Source organism: Oncorhynchus mykiss, chromosome 11, assembly GCF_013265735.2.
Source record: "Oncorhynchus mykiss isolate Arlee chromosome 11, USDA_OmykA_1.1, whole genome shotgun sequence".
In the NCBI taxonomy this organism is placed as follows: domain Eukaryota; kingdom Metazoa; phylum Chordata; class Actinopteri; order Salmoniformes; family Salmonidae; genus Oncorhynchus; species Oncorhynchus mykiss.
Genome location: NC_048575.1, coordinates 37,168,959 through 37,191,346, shown reverse-complemented (window position 1 = coordinate 37,191,346; position 22,388 = coordinate 37,168,959). Strand labels below are relative to the sequence as shown.

Here is a 22,388-nt window from a genome sequence, read left to right as displayed (position 1 = left end):
AACAGGATTCATCACTCCAGAGAATGCGTTTCCACTGCTCCAGATTCCAATGGCGATGAGCTTTACACCACTCTAGCCAATGCTTGGCATTGCGCCTGGTGATCTTTGGCTTGTTTGCAGCTGCTCTGCCATGGAAACCCAGTTCATGAAGATCCCGACGAACAGTTCTTGTGCTGAAGTTGCTTCCACAGGCAATTCGGTAGTGAATGTTGCAACCAAGGACAGAACATTTTTACGTGCTGTGTTCTCCAGCACTCGGCGGTCCTGTTCTGTGAGCTTGTGTGGCTTACCACTTCGCGGCTGAGCCGTTGTTGCTCCTAGATGTTTGCACTTAACAATAACAGCACTTATAGTTGACATGGGCAACACTAGCAGGGCAGAAATTTGACAAAATTACTTGATGGAAAGGTGGCATCCTATGACAGTGCCACGTTGAAAGACACGGAGCTCTTCATTAAGGCCATTTTACTGCCAATGTTTGTCTATGGAGATTGCATGGCTGTATGCTCAATTTTATACACCTGTCAGTAACGAGTGAGGCTGAAATAGCGAAATCCACTAATTTGAAGAGGTGTCCACGTACTTTTGTATATAAAGTGTATATGAACCACCTAAGTGTGAATGTCCTGTGTGTACAAGTGTGTGCGTGTTTACACTCAAAGTCCTCCTCGCTGTAGGTGCGGTGCTGCTCGTCAGGGATCCTGGGGGCAGGGCTGATGATCTGCTGAAACCTCTGGACTCCCAGGGCTTTGTTCAGGTCCCCTTCATCCTCCTCATCCGCCTGCTGCGCCCCTTGCTGGGTTGAGGCTGGCGGCGCCTCCGGCTGAGAGAGGTAGAAAGGGAGGAGAGGGTCAGATTAGTCATGGGAGACATAGGGAATAAGATACTGGCTCCCTCTCGAGTCCTGTGATTTCTCGCATCCCATCTTCTAGTCTCTTTTCAATTGGAGAAGATCAAAAGGTTCCTCCCATCTTCTCCAATGGATTTTGAAAAGGTGAAAAGAGACAAATGAGAGGAATCAAGGAAAACATTTAATTGAGAAAGAGCCATGATATTATAGGCCCCATTCAGAAACAACACCTAGCCACTTGTGTAAATCTGGAAGGTTTGGATAGAGGTAACCAGCATGGCAGAAATTCCATCTAGTCTACCCCGTTAAGTTAAAGCTACTACTAAATTGCTAATACATATCAAATTCTTTCAGATCAACATGATGTGCGAAGGTTTTTTATGGACAGGAGAATTATCCATTTTAGCCTACCATGTTATTCAGGTTTGCTATATGGAGGTTGTTTGCTGACACCATTCATGCTTATGTCAAATCCATGTAACCTCACATCCCAACTGACACTAGAGGGAGTTCTAGTCATTCCAAATGTGTTAAAATCCACAAAAAAGACATGATTGTGGTCTTCTTGGGTTCCAAACAGTACAGTAGCTTTAAACTCAACATAGTGATTACCCTACAAGCTCTGTCCAATGACTTGGACAGGTTGGGGTCTATGGATGGTCGAGAGTAGTTAGTGGTATGATGGACAACCCGGGGAGTTAAGTCAGTACTTCCCAGCCCTCTCCTATGAGACCACCAGATGTTTCACACATTTGTTGTAGCCCTGCACTGACACACCGGTTTCGATTAGTTAACTAATAATCAAGCCCTTCACTAATTGAATAATGTGTGCCAGTTCTGGGCAACAACAGATATGTAAAACTTCTGGTAGTCTCCGAGGAGAAGGCTGGGAAACCCTGAGGTACTGTAAGTGATCTCTTTTCCCCAGCAGCAGGGTGCTAGATCATGCTGCAGACCTCATCTGCTGGGGGGGGGTTGTGATAAGGACGGGATGCAGTGGAGCAGGTGAACTCAATCCCGACAAAAGAGGGGGATCCTCTCCTCTCTCCAGCTTTAAGGCAAAGCAGATGTTGCCGTGGCTACAGTAGAGATCGTGCAGCTCCTGACAGAGTGGAGTACGCTCCCTCCTGTGACACTGGACAAAAAGTTGCGGCCCCATGCCTCATTTGACGCCCCTTCAAACCCTTTCTCAGGCCATTTAACACGTCATCGGTAGATCAAATTCTCTCCGGCACTCGAGGGGGACAGAAGAAATTCCACCTCATGCTCCTCATCCTCATGCTCCCTGTCGGTCTATATGACTGGAGTATGGAAAATGGGGTTTTGCCTACACATCATTCCTAGACCAAAAGACACCTAGAAAAATATCACTCCATGGAGTGATAATGGCCATTTTCTACCTTTCATAAAAAAATGGTTAGCAATGGGGCTGCTGCATGTGTCAAATATAGGAATGAAAGAAATTCAATTTACAGCACTGGCTACTTTTTCACAGCACTGGCTACTATACTATGGAGTTACTGTGTGAACTACCTACAGTAGTAAATGCACACATACCACAAAAGGGTGTAAAAAAACAGACTCTCTTTGACAAATCTCTGACAGTGTCTGTGATAGAGTGTGAGGGGCCCCTTCACAAACATTCAATGTTGACCCAAGGTGACACTCCTCAACTGTCAGAAGGTCCATTCAGACCATTCCACAAGAATTTGCTCAGGTAGGCTGCATGGGCCTCACCCTTACCTTAGTCACCTCTGTCAAACACAGATCACCAGAGTCCTATTGTTCTTTAATGCAGTTCAAGTGCCGGTTTGAGAGCTGTTTTCTGTCAGTCTCCAGTTTTTGGACCTGAAAGATACAAATCTAAAATCTTGCAGTTTTTTCCAGTCTGTAGTCCTATCGAATGCATTCAATACCTGAATGCCAGTTGATGGGCAGTTCATCCAAGAATAAACAAAGTGCTGCCGATCTCATCCACGTGTTAAAATAAAGCATCCTCAGTTAGTTATATTTTACCCCTTTTTTCTCCTCAATTTCGTGGTATCCAATTGTTAGTAGTTACGGTGTTGTCTCATCGCTACAACTCCCGTACGGGCTCGGGAGAGACGAAGGTCGAGAATCATGCGTCCTCCGAAACACAACCCAACCAAGCCGCACTGCTTCTTAACACAGCGCGCATCCAACCCAGAAGCCAGCCGCACCAATGTGTCGGAGGAAACACCGTACACCTAGCGACCTGGTCAGAGTGCACTGCACCCGGCCCGCCACAGGAGTCGCTAGTGCGCTATGAGACAAGGATATCCCTACCGGCCAAACCCTCCCTAACCTGGACGACGCTAGGCCAATTGTGCGTCGCCCCATGGACCTCCCGGGCGCGGCCGGCCGCGACAGAGCCTGGGCTCGAACCCAGAATCTCTGGTGGCACTGCGATGCACCCGGGAGACCCATCAATCAGTGATATTTTTAACAATCAAGTTCACCTGAAAAATAGATCCCCCACGCACTAGGAACTCCAGGAGAAGTGAAGACAGGTTTCACCAATTGCTGTACACTCTCACATCACTTCACAGTCAATCTCTAAAGCTGTAGAGGATGTGTGAGGGATTGCCAGAAGGGTGAAACTATTTTCCACAACCAAAAACCTGTGCATCAACAAACCCTGGACGGTCGGGCTAAACCACTGCAACACTGAGGAAAGGTGAGCCCAGCCAAGGCAAACCGAAATAAATAAAATCGTAACAAAAAACTCCTATGACAGCAAAAAAACAAACAACCCAGCAATAGAAAGACTAAAACAAAATTCTCTCTTTCGTCAGTTATTTGAGGGACTTACCTCACTCATGGTGCAATAGGAAGAGTTGAGGTATGAATAGAGTCAGGATTGGTGTTTCACAGACAAGTGGCAATGCCCTCGTCTATGGCAACACTGTTGCCCTCTGAATCTCAAAACCTCCATAAAACACATGTATGAGCAGAGAGCTGTCTCCCGTGCCCACCTTGGCCGCGTGATGCCCTAATCGTACGTACCCATATCTCCCAGCCTGGCACTAACCTATCTCCTATGATTGTGGCATAGTAGAATAAACAAGACTCTGCGTTCATTCTCTCTGAGGACAAACCAAATGCACTTAAAGGGCAAGCAGTGTTTGAATGGCACTCAGGTATACACTATATGACCAAAAGTATGTGGACACCTGCTCATCGAACATCCCATTCCAAAATCATGGGCATTAATACAGAGTTGGTCCCCCCTTTGCTGCTATAACAGCCTGCACTCTTCTGGGAAGTCTTTCCACTAGATGTTGGAACATTGCTGCGGGTATTTGCTTCCTCTGCGCAGGCCAGTCAAGTCCACACCGATCGACAAACCATTTCTAAATGGACCTTGATTTGTGCACGGGGCATTGTCGTGCTAAAACAGTTGCCACAAAGTGGGAAACAGAATCGTCTAGAACGTCATTGTATGTTGTAGCGTTAAGTTTCCTTCACTGGAAACAAGGGGCCTAGCCCAAACCATGAAAAATGCCCCAGACCATTATTCCAGACCACCAAACTTTACAGTTGGCACTATGCATTGGGGCGTTCTCCTGGCATCTGCCAAGCCCAGATTTGTCCGTCTGACTTCGATGATGAAGCTGATTCATCACTCCAGAGGAAACGCTTCCACTGCTCCAGAGTCCAATGGCGGCGAGCTTTACACCAGCCGACGCTTGGCATTGTGCATGGTTATTTTAGAATTGTGTGTGGCTGCTCGGCCATGGAAAACCATTTCATGAAGCTCCCGAAAAAGTTATTGTGCTGACGTTGCTTCCAGAGGCAGTTTGGGACTCAGTAGCGAGTTTTGCAACCGAGGACAGAACATTTTTACGCTCTACGTGCTTCAGCACTCTGCGGTCCCATTCTGTGAGCTTGTATAACCTACCACTTCATGGCTGAGACGTTGTTGCTCCTAGACGTTTCCACTTCACAGTAACAGCACTTATAGTTGACCGGGGCAACACTAGCAGGGCAGAAATTTGACAAACTGACTTGTTGTAAAGGTGGCGTCCTATGACGGTGCCACGTTGAAAGTCACTGAGCTCTTCAGTAAGGCCTTCGACTGCCAATGTTTGTCTATGGAGATTGCATGGCTGCATGCTCAAATCTACACACCGGTCAGCAACAGGTGTGGCTGAAATAGCCTAATCCACTCATTTGAATGGGTGTCCACATACTTTTGGTGATGTACTGTGTGTGTAAATATTGACCAATGTGCTTTAGAGCCTAAATCTCTGTCAGAGAGGCATTGGAGTGGGCGGGGGTTGCTAGGGCACGACAGTATGTGAACATCTAGAACATTGTAAATAAAACAGACTCCAACCGCAAGAGAAAGACAATTACAGAGAAGCAAGGAAACCATGTACATATAGGAGTGAAATGTTTGAACTTTTTTTTACACAAACTTCCTCTCAGCCTAGTACTGTAGAAAGAGAGGGCATGCATTGAACATGTGCCACATAGGCAATTGAATAAGCAATGTTTTTCCCCCACATGATTTACAGTCACATATTTACATGAAGCAACTTCATTTGTCCACAAATAGATCAGATAGAACACCTGAATGTCCTGAACTGGTGGCTTCCTGTAGGAGTTGTGGTACAACTAATAACTCATTACTCAGTGCTAATGTTTTGGGGTTAAACACTGGACATGTTCGGACCACATGGATTGTTAGAGGACAACACCACACAATGGCTCTGTGACATTGGGAGACTTGAAAGCGTCAAATTAAAGTGCATTGGCATGTGCATCTGCACTAAGCAAGGACTGCATCTCATGAGTCATCGCATTTGAAGGTACTGAGTGCTCAGATAGGAGGAAAACAGTCCTAATGTTGGAAACAAGCAGCGTTATGTTGTCATCCAGAATCACATGTTTCTTTTCCAAGCTATAGCACACAATATTTGTTAAACATTAGTTTTTTTTTTTTAAGATCAAAAAGTTGATCAAAAAGTCTGCTGTGTGTTTTCCTTTTTGCCATGTTTAATCAGATATTGTAGTATCGCGATACTGGTATCGTGACAATCCTACGATCGTAAAAGTGACCTCCACAAGTAAGGAACAAATAGAGGTTGGTGATACTGTAGATACCATGTACACTCACTGGCCTGTGGTTCTCATAGCATTATTATGGCTGTACTGGAGGTTTGGGGTAGCCTGCCCACAACCTGCCTTGGTTGTCATAAAAATATCATCAAAATAAACATTGAACCACACACACACACACACACACACACACGTAAGAAGAGAAATCAAATCTGCCATGGTGGAAAATGTAAAAGATATATAGAGGAAGTGTTCTAATATCTAATTATGTGGTTACACCTTTACATTGCAGAAAACCGGGCCCATGCAGAAAACCGGACATGGGCCCTTAAGTCCTCAAAATGTTATACATCTGCACCATTGACTTGCTGCATCACTGCTTGGCATGGCAACAGCACAGCCCTCAATCGCATGGCGCTACAGGGGGTGGTGCGGACAGCCCAGTACTTCCCTGGGGCCTAGCGCCCTGCCATCCAGGACCTCTATATAAGAGGGTGTGAAAGGAAAGCCCAGAAAAATCACTCCAGCCACTAGGGTTGCACATTTTGGGGAATATTCAGGTGGAAACCTTCCGTGGAAATTAACGGGAATATATGGGAATTAACAGAAATATATGGGAATTAATATTAATACCATTTAAATGTAGATGTTTTTTGCATTGGATACAGTGCCTTGCGAAAGTATTCGGCCCCCTTGAACTTTGCGACCTTTTGCCACATTTCAGGCTTCAAACATAAAGATAAAACTGTATTTTTTTGTGAAGAATCAACAACAAGTGGGACACAATCATGAAGTGGAACGACATTTATTGGATATTTCAAACTTTTTTAATCAAAAACTGAAAAATTGGGCGTGCAAAATTATTCAGCCCCCTTAAGTTAATACTTTGTAGCGCCACCTTTTGCTGCGATTACAGCTGTAAGTCGCTTGGGGTATGTCTCTATCAGTTTTGCACATTGAGAGACTGACATTTTTTCCCATTCCTCCTTGCAAAAACAGCTCGAGCTCAGTGAGGTTGGATGGAGAGCATTTGTGAACAGCAGTTTTCAGTTCTTTCCACAGATTCTCGATTGGATTCAGGTCTGGACTTTGACTTGGCCATTCTAACACCTGGATATGTTTATTTTTGAACCATTCCATTGTAGATTTTGCTTTATGTTTTGGATCATTGTCTTGTTGGAAGACAAATCTCCGTCCCAGTCTCAGGTCTTTTGCAGACTCCATCAGGTTTTCTTCCAGAATGGTCCTGTATTTGGCTCCATCCATCTTCCCATCATGCTGATTCCCATGATGCTGCCACCACCATGTTTGACAGTGGGGATGGTGTGTTCAGCTGTGTTGCTTTTACGCCAAACATAACGTTTTGCATTGTTGCCAAAAAGTTCAATTTTGGTTTCATCTGACCAGAGCACCTTCTTCCACATGTTTGGTGTGTCTCCCAGGTGGCTTGTGGCAAACTTTAAACGACACTTTTTATGGATATCTTTAAGAAATGGCTTTCTTCTTGCCACTCTTCCATAAAGGCCAGATTTGTGCAATATACGACTGATTGTTGTCCTATGGACAGAGTCTCCCACCTCAGCTGTAGATCTCTGCAGTTCATCCAGAGTGATCATGGGCCTCTTGGCTGCATCTCTGATCAGTCTTCTCCTTGTATGAGCTGAAAGTTTAGAGGGACGGCCAGGTCTTGGTAGATTTGCAGTGGTCTGATACTCCTTCCATTTCAATATTATCGCTTGCACAGTGCTCCTTGGGATGTTTAAAGCTTGGGAAATCTTTTTGTATCCAAATCCGGCTTTAAACTTCTTCACAACAGTATCTCGGATCTGCCTGGTGTGTTCCTTGTTCTTCATGATGCTCTCTGCGCTTTTAACGGACCTCTGAGACTATCACAGTGCAGGTGCATTTATACGGAGACTTGATTACACACAAGTGGATTGTATTTATCATCATTAGTCATTTAGGTCAACATTGGATCATTCAGAGATCCTCACTGAACTTCTGGAGAGAGTTTGCTACACTGAAAGTAAAGGGGCTGAATAATTTTGCACGCCCAATTTTTCAGTTTTTGATTTGTTAAAAAAGTTTGAAATATCCAATAAATGTCGTTCCACTTCATGATTGTGTCCCACTTGTTGTTGATTCTTCACAAAAAAATACAGTTTTATATCTTTATGTTTGAAGCCTGAAATGTGGCAAAAGGTTGCAAAGTTCAAGGGGGCCGAATACTTTCGCAAGGCACTGTATATTTACCATATCATATGGAGACAGAAACATAAACCTTTTACCTTATCATAAGTAGACATAATTGCAAATTATTAAATCCTTCCAATAGACATTTTAAAAAACAATTTGGTTACGAATTGAACTTTAAATGAGTTGACTCTTCACATGGGATGATTTCACTGTACAACAAAAGGGAATATTGAATGATCACCAATGATCCATCGAATCTCCCCAAAAAAGTTTTCAACATATATCTGTAAACCTAAAGCTTTGGTTGTCTTCCTCTCAGGCTTACATGTCTTCTCCCTGGACCTCCTCAATGTCCACCTCTTGAACATCAGACTTTGGCCTCATCTTCACTGTCACTTTCCAACTTTGCTGAGGATGGCTCCTTGTCAGGCTCAAAAAGCATAAAATTTGCCTGGATGGCCACCAAATTTTCAACCCTTGTATTGGTCAGCCTGTTGCGTGTGTGTTCCCAAACAAGGACCAGTTGCGCTCTGAGGCGGCTGATGTTTGTGGGATTTGGAGGATAATGGGCTCTTTCCCTTGTTGCCTCTCAGATACACAAAGTCCCTTCCACGAGGTGGCTGATGAGATATGTTGAAACGCCTGCAACATTGCATCTCCATTCCAAAGACATTGCTTGGAAGTGTACTTCGCCAGACTGCCAAGAACCTTGCCCTCATCCAGGCCAAGGTGGCGAGACACGGTAGTGATTACACCATAGACCCTGTTGATCTCTGCACCAGAAAGGATGCTCTTGCCAGCATACTTGGGGTCCAACATGTTCGCTGCGGTGTGCATGGGCTTCCGGCAGAAGTCTTCACTACAGTTTCCTCTGCTTGGAGCAACAGTGAAGTGGGCAGGGCAGCACGGATTTCTTCTGAACATCAGACAGGATGCCATTGTCTCCCTCAATCCGTGCAATGGCTACTGCTATAGGTTTCAGGAGTTTTAGGCGGCTTACCACTCTCCCAAAATACATCATCCAGGAGGATCCTCTTGATGGGGCTCTCCATATCAGCAGACTGTGATATGGCCATTTCTTGGAGACCCCTTCCCCCCCAGGAGACTGTCAAACATGATGACAACATCACCCCAACGGGTGTGGCTGGGCAGCTTCAATGTGATGCTCTTATTCTTCTCACTTTGCTACTATAACTTGATGACCCTTCACATAGCGAACCCTTTCCTTCGGCCTCTTGTAGAGTGTATCCATTGTTTTCAGTGCCATGATGTCCTTGAGGAGCAGATTCAATGCATGAGCAGCACAGCCAATGGGTGTGATGTGAGGGTAGGACTCCACTTTAGACCAAGCAGCCTTCATGTTCGCAGCATTGTCTGTCACCAGTGCAAAAACCTTATGTGGTCCAAGGTCATTGATAACTGCCTTCAGCACATCTGCAATGTAGAGACCTGTGTGTCTGTTGTCCCTTGTGTCTGTGCTCTTGTAGAATACTGGTTGAGGGGTGGAGATTTAGTTAATTATTTCTTGCCCACGAACATTCAACCACCCATCAGAGATGATTGCAATACAGTCTGCTTTCTCTATAATTTGCTTGACCTTCACTTGAACTCTGTTGATCTCTGCATCCAGCAAATGAGTAGATAAAGTATGTCTGGTTGGAGGGGTGTATGCTAGGCAAAGAACATCCAGAAATCTCTTCCAATACACATTGCCTGTGAGCATCAGAGGTTAACCAGTTGCATACACAGCTCAAGCAAGACATTCATCAGCATTTCTCTGACTGCGTCCCTCCATTGAGTCAAAACAACTGCCGAATCCAGGAGGACCATGAGGTGCTATCGATAAGGTGTCTCATTTTCACCTTGAATAGAAGTAGAGGGACTTTTGTCAGAAGTTGCTTGTTGTGAGCGCTGAGGGAACATTATGCACTTGCCCAGATGATTCTGCATCTTTGTTGCATTCCTTACAGTATTTGCAAATGTACACAGCTTTAACTTCTACATTAGCTGCAGTGAAATGTCTTGAAACATCCGATAGTGCCTGTGGCATTTTCCTGTAAAGATTAGAATGTTTAAAAAAAGAAAACAATTTAAAATAAAAAAAATACAATTCCATGTACAGATAAATAGTTAAGCAGTTAAAATGAAACATGTATGGAAACAGGTAAATTAACACTCCTCAGTTAGCAGGGTCAGGCAAGCTAAAACCCACATGGTAGCAAAAACTAACTAGCAGAAATTGTTAACAAGTTAGAAAGGATTTAAACACACTTTGCTGTAGGCTACTATTTATTAGTTAACAAAAAATTATGTTGTATAAAATATATTCACCCCACCCAGTATTGTAATCAAAACTTACCAGAAAGCATGTAGACCTTGGCTCAGACAGTGTAGTAGTGTGGGCTCAATAGCATCTCACTCGTGTGCAAGATCTTGAGATTCAGCTGTACATGTGATGGAAGAGTATACTGCACGTGATGGAAGAATGCACTGTGCATGCAGAGGGTTACAATTCCATTGAATTGGGGATAGTTTAACCAAAATATGCCACACGACCTAGAATTGCCTTGTGTAACCCACATAAAAAGTTCACTGTTATAAGCTAACATTTTTGATGAATTTAAGCAAAATTCCCCAAATTCCCGGGGTTAACTTCGCATGGAAAATGTCGACCCTTTTCAGCCCTGTCAGCCACCCAAGCCATAGACTGTTCGCTCTGCTTCCGCACTGCAAGTCTTACACAAAGTCTGACACCGACAGGCTCATTAACAGCTTCTATCCCCAAGCCATAAGACTGCTAAATAGCTAACACAACAGCTACACAGACTGAGTTGACCCTTGTATGTTATTTTTGCACTTTGTATGCACACTTACAGGAATGTCCAAACTCGCGCACACTGACACTCCAACACACACGTATACTGACTCCACACACACACACAGCTGCTACTCTGTTTATCATATATCCTGATGCCTAGCGACCTCACCCCTATACACAGAGGTAGCTATCACTCCAGGATCCCTGCACATTGGAAAAATGGGATTGAAACTGACCCTGTATATACAGACTGTAGCTTCTCACTTATTTCTTGTGGGTTTTGTTCTAGATTATCTTATTTATAGTGATAAATCAATATTGCATTGCATACATCGATAACTGCATTGTTGGGAGCTTGCAAGAAAGGTATTTGAAGGTGCTTGTGCACATGCCACAAAAATGTGAAAATCAAATCATTCAAAAAGTAAAGATCAATTTTACCAGAGGGAAAAAATATATATGTCTAACGCAGATTTGTGGGACACTCTTAAGGGGGTACCCACAAATTAAATCACCATGAGTAAGTAACTGAAATAAACCCCATTTCGTCTATGAAAACATTTGTCATGGAAAATGGATGCTATGCAGTATGTATCAGAAAAGAGGTCATTAACACTAAATAAATTCATAGGGACATGTTTGGTGTGCAGCATAATGCCACAGGTTGGGAACCACTGCAGTAAACCACAATAATACAAATAGTTTAGGCAAGCTGAAATATTAATCTCAGTAATGCAATATACTATCTACAGTCTGTTAAATGTACACAGGTTTGTTACATGCAAAGTGTGTAGGCTAAATCAGTACTCAGCTGGCCACCTACACATAGGCCACAGAGAGGATTATAGGAGCCGAGAGGTGGCCCAAATCCCACACAGCCAGCAACACTCAGGCCTGTTGATTATTGAGTAATTTCATTCCTGTAGCAACAGGCCTGACGAGGATATCTAGGGAAGCTATGGAAGAGTAATGCCCTGAGTGTAAATATACAGTTGAAGTCGGAATACACATACACCTTAGCCAAATACATTTAAATTCAGTTTCACAGTTCCTGACATTTAATCCTAGTAAAAATGACCTGTTTTAGGTCAGTTAGGATATCACCACATTATTTTAAGAATGTGAAATGTCAGAATAATAGTAGAGAGAATGATTTATTTCAGCTTTTATTTCTTTCATCACAATCCTAGGGGGTCAGAAGGTTACATACACTCAATTAGTATTTGATAGCATTGCCTTTAAATTGTTAAACTTGGGTTAAACATTTCGGGTAGCCTTCCACAAGCTTCCCACAATAAGTTGGGTGAATTTTGGCCCATTCCTCCAGACAAAGCTGCGGTAACTGAGTCAGGTTTGTAGGCCTCCTTGCTCGCACACGCTTTTTCATTTCTGCCCACAAATATTTTATAGGATTGAGGTCAGGGCTTTGTGATGGCCACTCCAATACCTGGACTTTGTCCTTAAACTATTTTGCCACAACTTTGGAAGTATGCTTGGTGTCATTGTCCATTTGGAAGAGTCATTTGCAACCAAGCTTTAACTTCCTGACTGATGTCTTGAGATGTTGCTTCAATATATCCACATCAATTTGCTTCCTCATGATGCCATCTATTTTGTGAAGTGCACCAGTCCCTCCTGCAGTGAAGTACCCACACAACATGATACTGCCACCCCCGTGCTTCACGGTTGGGATGGTGTTCTTCGGCTTGCAAGCCTCTCCCTTTTTCCTCCAAACATAACAATGGTCATTATGGCCAAACTATTTTTGTTTCATCAGACCAGAGGACATTTCTCCAAAAAGTACAATCTTTGTCCCCATGTGCAGTTGCAAACTGTAGTCTGGCTTTTTATGGCGGTTTTGGAGAAGTGGCTTCTTCCTTGCTGAGTGGCCTTTCAGGTCGATATAGGACTCGTTTTACTGTGGATATGGATGCTTTTGTACCCGTTTCCTCCAGCATCTTTACAAGGTCCTTTGTTGTTGTTCTGGGATTGATTTTCAATTTTCGCACCAAAGTACGTTCATCTCTAGGAGACAGTACGCATCTCCTTCCTGAGATGTATGACGGCAGCCTGGTCCCATGGTGTTTATACTTGTGTACTATTGTTTGTACAGAATGTGGTACCTTCAGGCGTTTGGAAATCGCTCCCAAGGATGAATCAGACTCATGAAATAATCCATCTGTAAACAATTGTTGGAAAAATTACTTGTGTCATGCACAAAGTAAATGTCCTAACAGACTTGCCCAAACTATAGTTTGTTAACAAGAAATTTGTGGAGTCGTTGAAAAACGAGTTTTAATGACTCCAACTTAATTGTATGTAAACCTCCGACTTCAACGGTATATGACCACTCTTCTCAGTGGTATGACCAGGTAAACAGGCCAACATGAATTCCACAGTTGCTTTTCCTTCACCTGTTGGGCTTTGAAGTGGCTGATTAAACCCAACTGTCCTACGAACACTATTGGACAAGTTTAACAAATAAGCTTAAGTACAGACAACAAGGACAATACTGAGGTTACCCTACATACATCACATGTTATTGAGGGGTAGCCCATCAATGCTGAAGCTTCCCTTCCCACACGTATAATGCGATAGTGATGACGTAATACTGTGATATCCCTTGCATGATCTTGCTGATTATAGCCATAAGAGAGAGATAAGGCTGTGAGTGACATTGGATGAGTCATATATTGACATGAAGAGGAGGAAGGGGGTTGGGGTGCGGGGACTCTTAATTCTAATCCTTTTATGAGGGACAAAAACGAGGCTGATGTCATGCCAGACACCTTTCTTGAAATTTGTAGCCTCTCCGCGGTCACTTCTGGGGAAGTGTGACTCACCACATGATGGTGGCATCAATCCTCTTACTGTGTCCCAAATAGCACCCTATTCCCTACATAGCAGTGTACTATATAGGGAAGAGGGTGCAATTTGGGGACGATTCACATGCCACTTCTAGCTGTCCAACATTATTCACACAGAGTTAATGGTTTCCGATCTGCTGGCAGCCGAAGGGTAGCTATCAGTTACAGTGCCTTCAGAAATAATTCATACCCCTTAACTTATTCCACATTTGTGACCCGTTTCAGGAAACTGGGCGTTTGTCACGGGTCACTACTTTTTGGCAGAAATGCCTCTGGAACATGTGAACTTTCATGTGGCTTAATAACAAACTTGTATGCCATCTGTAAATACGGAATACAATTGTTAAATTACAAGACTAGTTGGTTTAGCCACAGACAGATACAGCAACCTTCCCGCTAGCCATGACTGGCTGAGGTGGGCTGGACATGGAGAGTTGAGTTCGGATTGGTCTGCCACATAGCACGCTTCTGTCTATTCGAGCTGGTTAGTATGTGTAGGTAATCCTGTATAATGCAGCTTATATATATATATATATATAAAAAAACACACACACACACACTGAAAAAGCTTGTGCGAGCAAGGATTATATATAAATAAAATAAATAAATAAATAAATAAATAAATAAATAAATAAAAGCCCGCACAAGCTTTTTCAGTATATACAGTGGGGCAAAAAAGTATTTAGTCAGCCACCAATTGATTGGGAGAATGTCATATGGTCAGATGAAACCAAAATATAACTTTTTGGTAAAAACTCAACTCGTCGTGTTTGGAGGACAAGGAATGCTGAGTTGCATCCAAAGAACACCATACCTACTGTGAAGCATGGGGGTGGAAACATCATGCTTTGGGGCTGTTTTTCTGCAAAGGGACCAGGACGACTGATCCGTGTAAAGGAAAGAATGAATGGGGCCATGTATCGTGAGATTTTGAGTTAAAACCTCCTTCCATCAGCAAGGGCATTGAAGATGAAACGTGGCTGGGTCTTTCAGCATGACAATAATCCCAAACACACCGCCCGGGCAACGAAGGAGTGGCTTCGTAAGAAGCATTTCAAGGTCCTGGAGTGGCCTAGCCAGTCTCCAGATCTCAACCCCATAGAAAATCTTTGGAGGGAGTTGAAAGTCCGTGTTGCCCAGCAACAGCCCCAAAACATCACTGCTCTAGAGGAGATCTGCATGGAGGAATGGGCCAAAATACCAGCAACGGTGTGTGAAAACCTTGTGAAGACTTACAGAAAACGTTTGACCTCTGATACCCTTTGTTGGCAATGACAATGTATTGAGATAAACTTTTGTTATTGACCAAATACTTATTTTCCACCATAATTTGCAAATAAATGCATAAAAAAATCCTACAATGTGATTTTCTGGATTTTCTTTCTCATTTTGTCTGTCATAGTTGAAGTGTACCTATGATGAAAGTACAGGCCTCATCTTTTTAAGTGGGAGAACTTGCACAATTGGTGGCTGACCAAATACTTTTTTGCCCCACTGTATATTTTATACGAGATTCTTCAAAGTAGCCACCCTTTGCTTTGATGACATCTGTGCACACTTGGCATTCTCTCAACCAGCTTCATGAGGTAGTCACCTGGAATGCCACTCCCAATCTAATTTAAGAGCTTGAGAAAAAAATCTCCAAGAAAAAAAAAAAAGGGAGAAAATTCCCAAATCCAGATGCGAAAAGCTAATACAGACATACCAAAGACGTAACTACTGCCAAAGTGGCTCCTACAAAGTTGACTCCGGGGGTGAATACTTATGTAAATTTTATATTTCTATATTTTATTTTCAATACATTTGAAAACATGTCTAAAAACATGCTTTCACTGTCATTATCGGGTATTGTGTGTAGATGGTTGAAAAAAAAAAAATTGATCAATTAAATGTGGAATAAGTCAAGGGGTATGAATACTTTCCAAAGGCACAGTATCACAGATGCATTAAGATTACAATGAGAATGAAATCGTCTTCGGTTCATGTACGCACAATGGCCTGTCAAAGGGCTGTAACAAGACCATCACAGATGCCTTGGAAGTGGACAGTGCAACAAAACTGCTGAAGCACATATTGGGCTAAATATACACCAAAAATTGTGAGGCAAATAGGAATAGGAAGGTAAATTATATTCTATTGTGTTCACTGTGACTGGAAAAACATCAAGTTAAGTGTAGGCCTATTTACTATATTTTTGCCTGAAGGTATTACGTAAACAAAATCTATAGGGTACTGCAGGTTCAAATTGTTTAGACTTTAAAACCAATATACTGCACCTGGTATGTAGACATAGAACAGGAAATGAGTAGTCTTTTCATATCCACACAAATGGAGGGGGGCGCTCCCAAAGGGATCAGTGACTCCTACAATGTGTTCAACTGGTTAGTCTTGTATGTTACCCTGTGTTACTCATAACTCACCTTTGCTGCTGTGTACAGAAACTCCATCAAAATCCAACCGCGTTTTCACGCCACTTAATCTTTAGCGACTGAAAAGTAAAAAATAACCGTACACCTTTTTTCAACCTCGTCTCATATCGGTCAGTTGCCCAAGTCACATGACAATGGGCAGTGCATCGCGGCAGGAAAAGGACATCACCCAGTTTCACATTGACAGACCCTTCCAAATAGGATTATCTCAACTCCCCTTAAAAACACACAGCACACTGACACAGACACACACTCCCTTTCCCCTAGCATACAAGTATGTGTACACTCGTTTGAAAAGTGAATTATTAACTAAGAAGGGCAAGGATGTGAGGAAAATGGCCAATGAAAGCTTCAGCTATAGCAAACAGACTTATCTTTTGTGACAATGAGTCATCTGCAGCCATTAAGTTGTAAACACATACATTGGATAGCAACTAGTGCATGTAGTGACAACCGTCTGTGAATCCACTGTGTAAGAGATTGTTAAGAAGCTTCATAGCTGCCAACAGTCTGCCTGAGATAGATTGAACTAACTGCACTGGGCAAAATCTGATTCCCCAACAGACTGTATTCAAATCCCAGCCCTCAACAAGCGATTTGTTTTTGGAATGGAAAAGGTTTGGAGAGCTCAGATTTGCCAAGGTTAAATGAAATGTCAGTGAAATGTCACAAAAACAGTAAATGCTTCACTCTAACCGAAATAGGGTAGATAACTGTAGGCCATAATAATCTATTACCATAATACCATTAGATACACATCCATATCACATTACAGTACATACAGTCGTGGCCAAAAGTTTTGAGAATGACAGAAATATTAATTCAAAGTTTGCTGCTTCAGTGTCTTTAGATGTCAGATGTTACTATGGAATACTGAAGTATAATTACAAGCATTTCATAAGTGTCAAAGGCTTTTATTGACAATTACATGAAGTTAATTGTCAATAAAGACCTCTGCAATTCGCCCTGGCATGCTGTCAATTAACTTCTGGGCCACATCCTGACTGATGGCAGCCCATTCCTGCATATTCAATGCTTGGAGTTTGTCAGAATTTGTGGGGTTTTGTTTTGTCCACCCGCCACAAGTTCTCTATGGGATTATGCTCTGGGTAGTTTCCTGGCCATGGACCCAAAATACCGATGTTTTGTTCCCCGAGCCACTTAGTTATCACTTTTGCATTATGGCAAGGTGCTCCATCATGCTGGAAAAGGCATTGTTTGTCACCAAACTGTTCCTGGATGGTTGGGAGAAGTTGCTCTCGGAGGATGTGTTGGTTTCATTCTTTATTCATGGCTGTGTTCTTAGGCAACATTGTGAGTGAGCCCACTCCCTTGCCTGAGAAGCAACCCCACACATGAATGGTCTCAGGATGCTTTACTGTTGACATGACACAGGACTGATGGTAGCGCTCACCTTGTCTTCTCCGGACAAGCTTTTTTCCGGATGCCCCAAACAATCAATGGGGATTCATCAGAGAAAATTACTTTATCCCAGTCCTCAGCAGTCCAATCCCTGTACCTTTTGCAGAATATCAGTCTGTCCCTGATGTTTTTCCTGGAGAGAAGTGGCCTCTTTGCTGCCTTTCTTGACACCAGGCCATCCCCCAAAAAAGTATTTACCTCACTGTGCATGCAGATACACCTGCCTGCCGCCATTCCTGAGCAAGCTCTGTACTGGTGGTGCCTCGATCGCGCAGCTGAATCAACTTTAGGAGACGGTCCTGGCGCTTGCTGGACTATCATGGGCGCCCTGAAGCCTTCTTCACAACAATTGAACCGCTCTCCTTCTTGATGATCCGATAAATGGATGATTTAGGTGCAATCTTACTGGCAGCAATATCCTTGCCTGTGAAGCCCTTTTTGTGCAAAGCAATGATGGACAGCACGTGTTTCCTTGCAGGTAACCATGTTTGACAGAGGAAGAACAATGATTCCAAGCACCACCCTCCTTTTGAAGCTTCCAGTCTGTTATTCGAACTCAATCAGCATGACAGAATGATCTCCAGCCTTGTCCTCTTCAACACTCACACCTGTGTTAACGAGATAATCACTGACATGTCAGCTGGTCATTTTGTGGCAGGGCTGAAATGCAATGGAAATGTTTTTTTTTGGGGGGGGGGGGGGAATTCAGTTCATTTGCATGGCAAAGAAGGACTTGGCAATTAATTACAATTCATCTGATCACTCTTCATAATATTCTGGAGCATTGGCAAATTGCCATCATAGAAACTGAAGCAGGAGACTTTGTGAAAATTAGTGTGTGTGTCATTCTCAGAACTTTTGGCCACGACTGTACAACTATTTTTTCTCTATTTTTTCAAACGTATGGGCGATTCACAATGCACAGTAAATATATACACTACTGGTCAAAAGTTTTAGAACACCTACTCATTCAAGGGTTTTTCTTTATTATTTTTTTACTATTTTCTACATTGTATAATAATAGTGAAGACATCAAAACTATGAAAAAACAAATGGAATCATGTAGTAAACTAAAAAAAGGTCTTAAACAAATCAAAATATATTTTATATTTGAGATTCTTCAAATAGCCACCGTTTGCCTTGATGACAGCTTAGCACACTCTTGGCATTCTCTCAACCAGCTTGAGGTAGTCACCTGGAATGCATTTCAATTAACAGGTGTGCCTTCTTAAAAGTTGTGTTGTAATTAGGTAGGTGGGGTATACAGAAGATAATCTTTTACCAAATAGGGCTAAGTCCATATTATGAAAAGAACAGCTCAAATTAACAAAGAAAAATGACAGCCCATCATTACTTTAAGACATGTTGGTCAGTCAATACGGAACATTTCAAGAACTTTAAAAGTTTCTTCAAGTGCAGTTGCAAAAACCATCAAACTCTATGCTGAAACTGGCTCTCATGAGGACCGCCACAGGAATGGAAGACCCAGAGTTTCCTAAGTACATTCAAGTTACCAGCCTCAGAAATTGCAGCCAAAATAAATGCTACAGAGTTCAAGTAACAAACATCTCAACATCAACTGTTCAGATGAGACTGCATGAGTCAGGCCTTCATGGTCGAATTGCTGCAAAGAAACCACTACTAAAGTACACCAATAAGAAGAGACCTGCTTGGGTCAAGAAACACGAGCACTGTACATTTGACCAGTGAAGATTTGTCCTTTGGTCTGGAGTACAAATTGGAGATTTTTGGTTCTAACCACCGTGTCTTTGTCAGACGTGGTGTGGGCGAATGGATGATGCCGCATGTGTATTTCCCACCGTAAAGCATGGAGGAGGTGGTGTTATGGTGAGGGCGTGCTTTGCTGGTGACACTGTCTGTGATTTATTTAGAATTCAAGGCACACTTAACCAGCATGGCTACCACAGCATTCTGCAGCAGTACGCTATCCCATCTGGTTTGGGCTTAGTGGGACTAGCATTTGTTTTTCAACAGGACAATGACCCAACACACCTCCAGACGGTATAAGGGCTATTTTGTCAAGGAGAGTAATGGAGCTCTGCATCAGATGACCTGGCCCCACAATCACCCGATCTCAACCAATTGCGACGGTTTGGGATGAGTCGGACCGCATAGTGAAGGAAAAGTAGCCAACAAGTGCTCAGCGTATGTGCGAACTCCTTCAAGACTGTTGAAAAAGCATTCCAGGTGAAGCTGGTTGAGGGAATGCCAAGCGTGTGCAAAGCTGTCATCAAGGCAAAGGGTGGCAACTTTGAAGAATCTCAAATATATTTTGATTTGCTTAACACTTTTTTTTGGTTACGATATAATGCCATATGTGTTATTTCATAGTTTTGATGTCTTCACTATTAGTCTACAACGTAGAACATTCAAAAAAATAAAGAAAAAACCTCAAGTAGGTGTGTCCAAACTTTTGACTGGTACTGTAAATGTTTTATGTTTCATCTAAAAAAGTATTGTTGTACAATTAAAAAGGTCAAATACACTGCATTTCAAACAGTCAGCAATAATATGATGAATTCAGGGCTGGTGAAAGATATACCTAGGCTAAATATTAGCCTTCCACAAGGATAAGACCCACTAAAAATGTAATTATTCTATCAAAATGATTACTGAAGTCGGTCTATGAAAATGCCCTTTATTGTTACAAATGTAAATAGAACCATTCATAATGCAACCTCACTAACAATGACTAACTTCTTGTAGCAGGCATTAGGCTATAGAACATTAACACAGGTCTCATCAACAACCTCAAGACCATGTGCTAGTGATAAATCAGCTAACCCTTATATTACTTATACTTGGATCGATTTGCTAGCTAACAAGGTTGAACAGTTGAATTGTTATGAAGACACCCTTCTGTTTGTCTCTAACTGTTTGACAAGCATGTTGGCCTGTCCGCTTTGTTCAGATGTTGAAATTAAGTGGCCTACCTTATTTCGCAGAATGAGAATGAGTTGCGAATTCTTTATATCAATGTGTTTTATGCTTACTGCACATTTATAAAACACAGACTAGACAGCTAATATAACAGTCTTTGGCTAAAATGCTGCTTGCGTTACTTGGTACCCCAATGCCAGCGCACCACAAACTGAACATTCATTTTCCAGATTCAATGTTTATTGATACTCTCGCTTTAGTAGTGTCTGCACGCAATTTGAGTAGTTGAGACATAAAATGGGTATCGTTAGAAAAGTTAACTTCTCCTCTATTAAAGTAAAATAATGCAATGTGTGTGTCCATATGACTGATTCTGTTGGACAAAACCTCAAATGCAAATAGAGATGTGATCTCTCAACTTTGTTGGCGTGTGAGGCATGGTGACGGGCTTGGTGTGTGAGTAACCATAGAGAAAGAGGTGTAGCGAGAGATTTCACTCTGGCTAAAAATCTGTCCAAAATAAGGCCAATGCGTTTCTAAGGGTTTACTTTGGACCTAAGCCTGTCGCCTGCCTTCCCGCCTTTGGGACAACGACTCGCATGGTTTAGGGTGGAGACATGCATCTCATCATTACATACAGATCCCTCATGTAAATGGGAAGGTGCACACACTACAGAAGAGGAGACTATACCAGAACAAGCGGACAGAAACACTCATGAAAACAAAAAATAACAAAACCTTGATTCTTGCGATACAGGCATTTGCAATATCACGCAAAAACATACATTTGAATTAATCAAATAAATTAGATTTATCGCCCAGCCCTACGTACAACTTTCAATAAGACTCCACCCCACAATTGTGTGTTGCGATTCGTTGCCTTGCGGCTACAAGCACCCTTACAGTCTTTCGGTTTGTGCAAATAGTTTGTTTATCTATGTACATGTTTTACATTGCACCTCTGCACTTCTCGACTCAGACACGTGTAGTAGTGCCATTGTATTTCAACTACAGAAGTACTGATGCATTCTAAAACAGGGAGGTACAGATGTAGGATCTTAATTTGACCAGTATTGTCATAGCAAAATAATCCTGCAGCAACAGGATTTGAATGTTTAGTCCATATTGTTACTTGATCGGTGGTTAGGCTATTAGCTCGACAAAAGTAGGCTACATGAAAATACAGTTAATATAACTGTGTGTTAGTGGAGGTTTTCAGTGAATTTCATGTAAATCACAAGGCTTATGTGCATTTCCAACAGTAAAGGAAATTCTCATCAACAAAAAAAGAGTGAACAAATTAAAATCCTACACCTGCATTCAAGATATAAGCACAAGTCCTTCTAAACTTAATGGTTTATGTCTTAGGGAGTCCACCTCCCAAGAAGCAGTAGGCCAGTCCTGGGGGTTGTCTGGATTGCTACAGCCACATGATTGTGTAACATGGGATAGGAAGCAGCGGTCTGAACACTGAAAGAAATGCCAAGCTAAGGGAAAGCAGGCATTTCCTGATGTGGCAGAACAGCTGGTGACGGTCTAGTATCTACCTCTCTTGCACTGTGTGTGGGGGTGCATGCGTTTGAGTCTACTGTATGTGTGCATGCATACATGCATGCATAAGTGGGTGGGGGAGATTTTTTTGGGTCACGGTCAAAAATGTACCCTTGACGATAGATGTTTGTCTATTGTGGAAAGAAGGTTCAAGAAATGCTATTATACCTCAGTATCCGATCTCAATTAGTCATACAAAGAAACCATAGCGGATGCATATTTGTTTCTCATTGATTGCCCAAAAACTTAAGGCATTTTTTTATGAATGA

General features: G+C 42.5%; 1 protein-coding gene across 3 annotated transcripts in view; it reads right to left on the bottom strand.

Moving 5' to 3' along the window:
* Positions 1-22,388, bottom strand: part of LOC110535651 (anion exchange protein 2) — a 107,400-nt gene that overhangs the window by 31,178 nt on the left and 53,834 nt on the right. For 2 of the 3 annotated variants that reach the window (XM_021620778.2, XM_021620774.2), the window contains exon 4: positions 655-823. In XM_021620778.2, the coding sequence (XP_021476453.2) occupies positions 655-823 (169 nt within the window). Of the gene's footprint in view, positions 1-654; positions 824-16,236; positions 16,488-22,388 lie in introns of those variants that run through there. The other variant, XM_021620776.2, reaches the window with a different exon arrangement.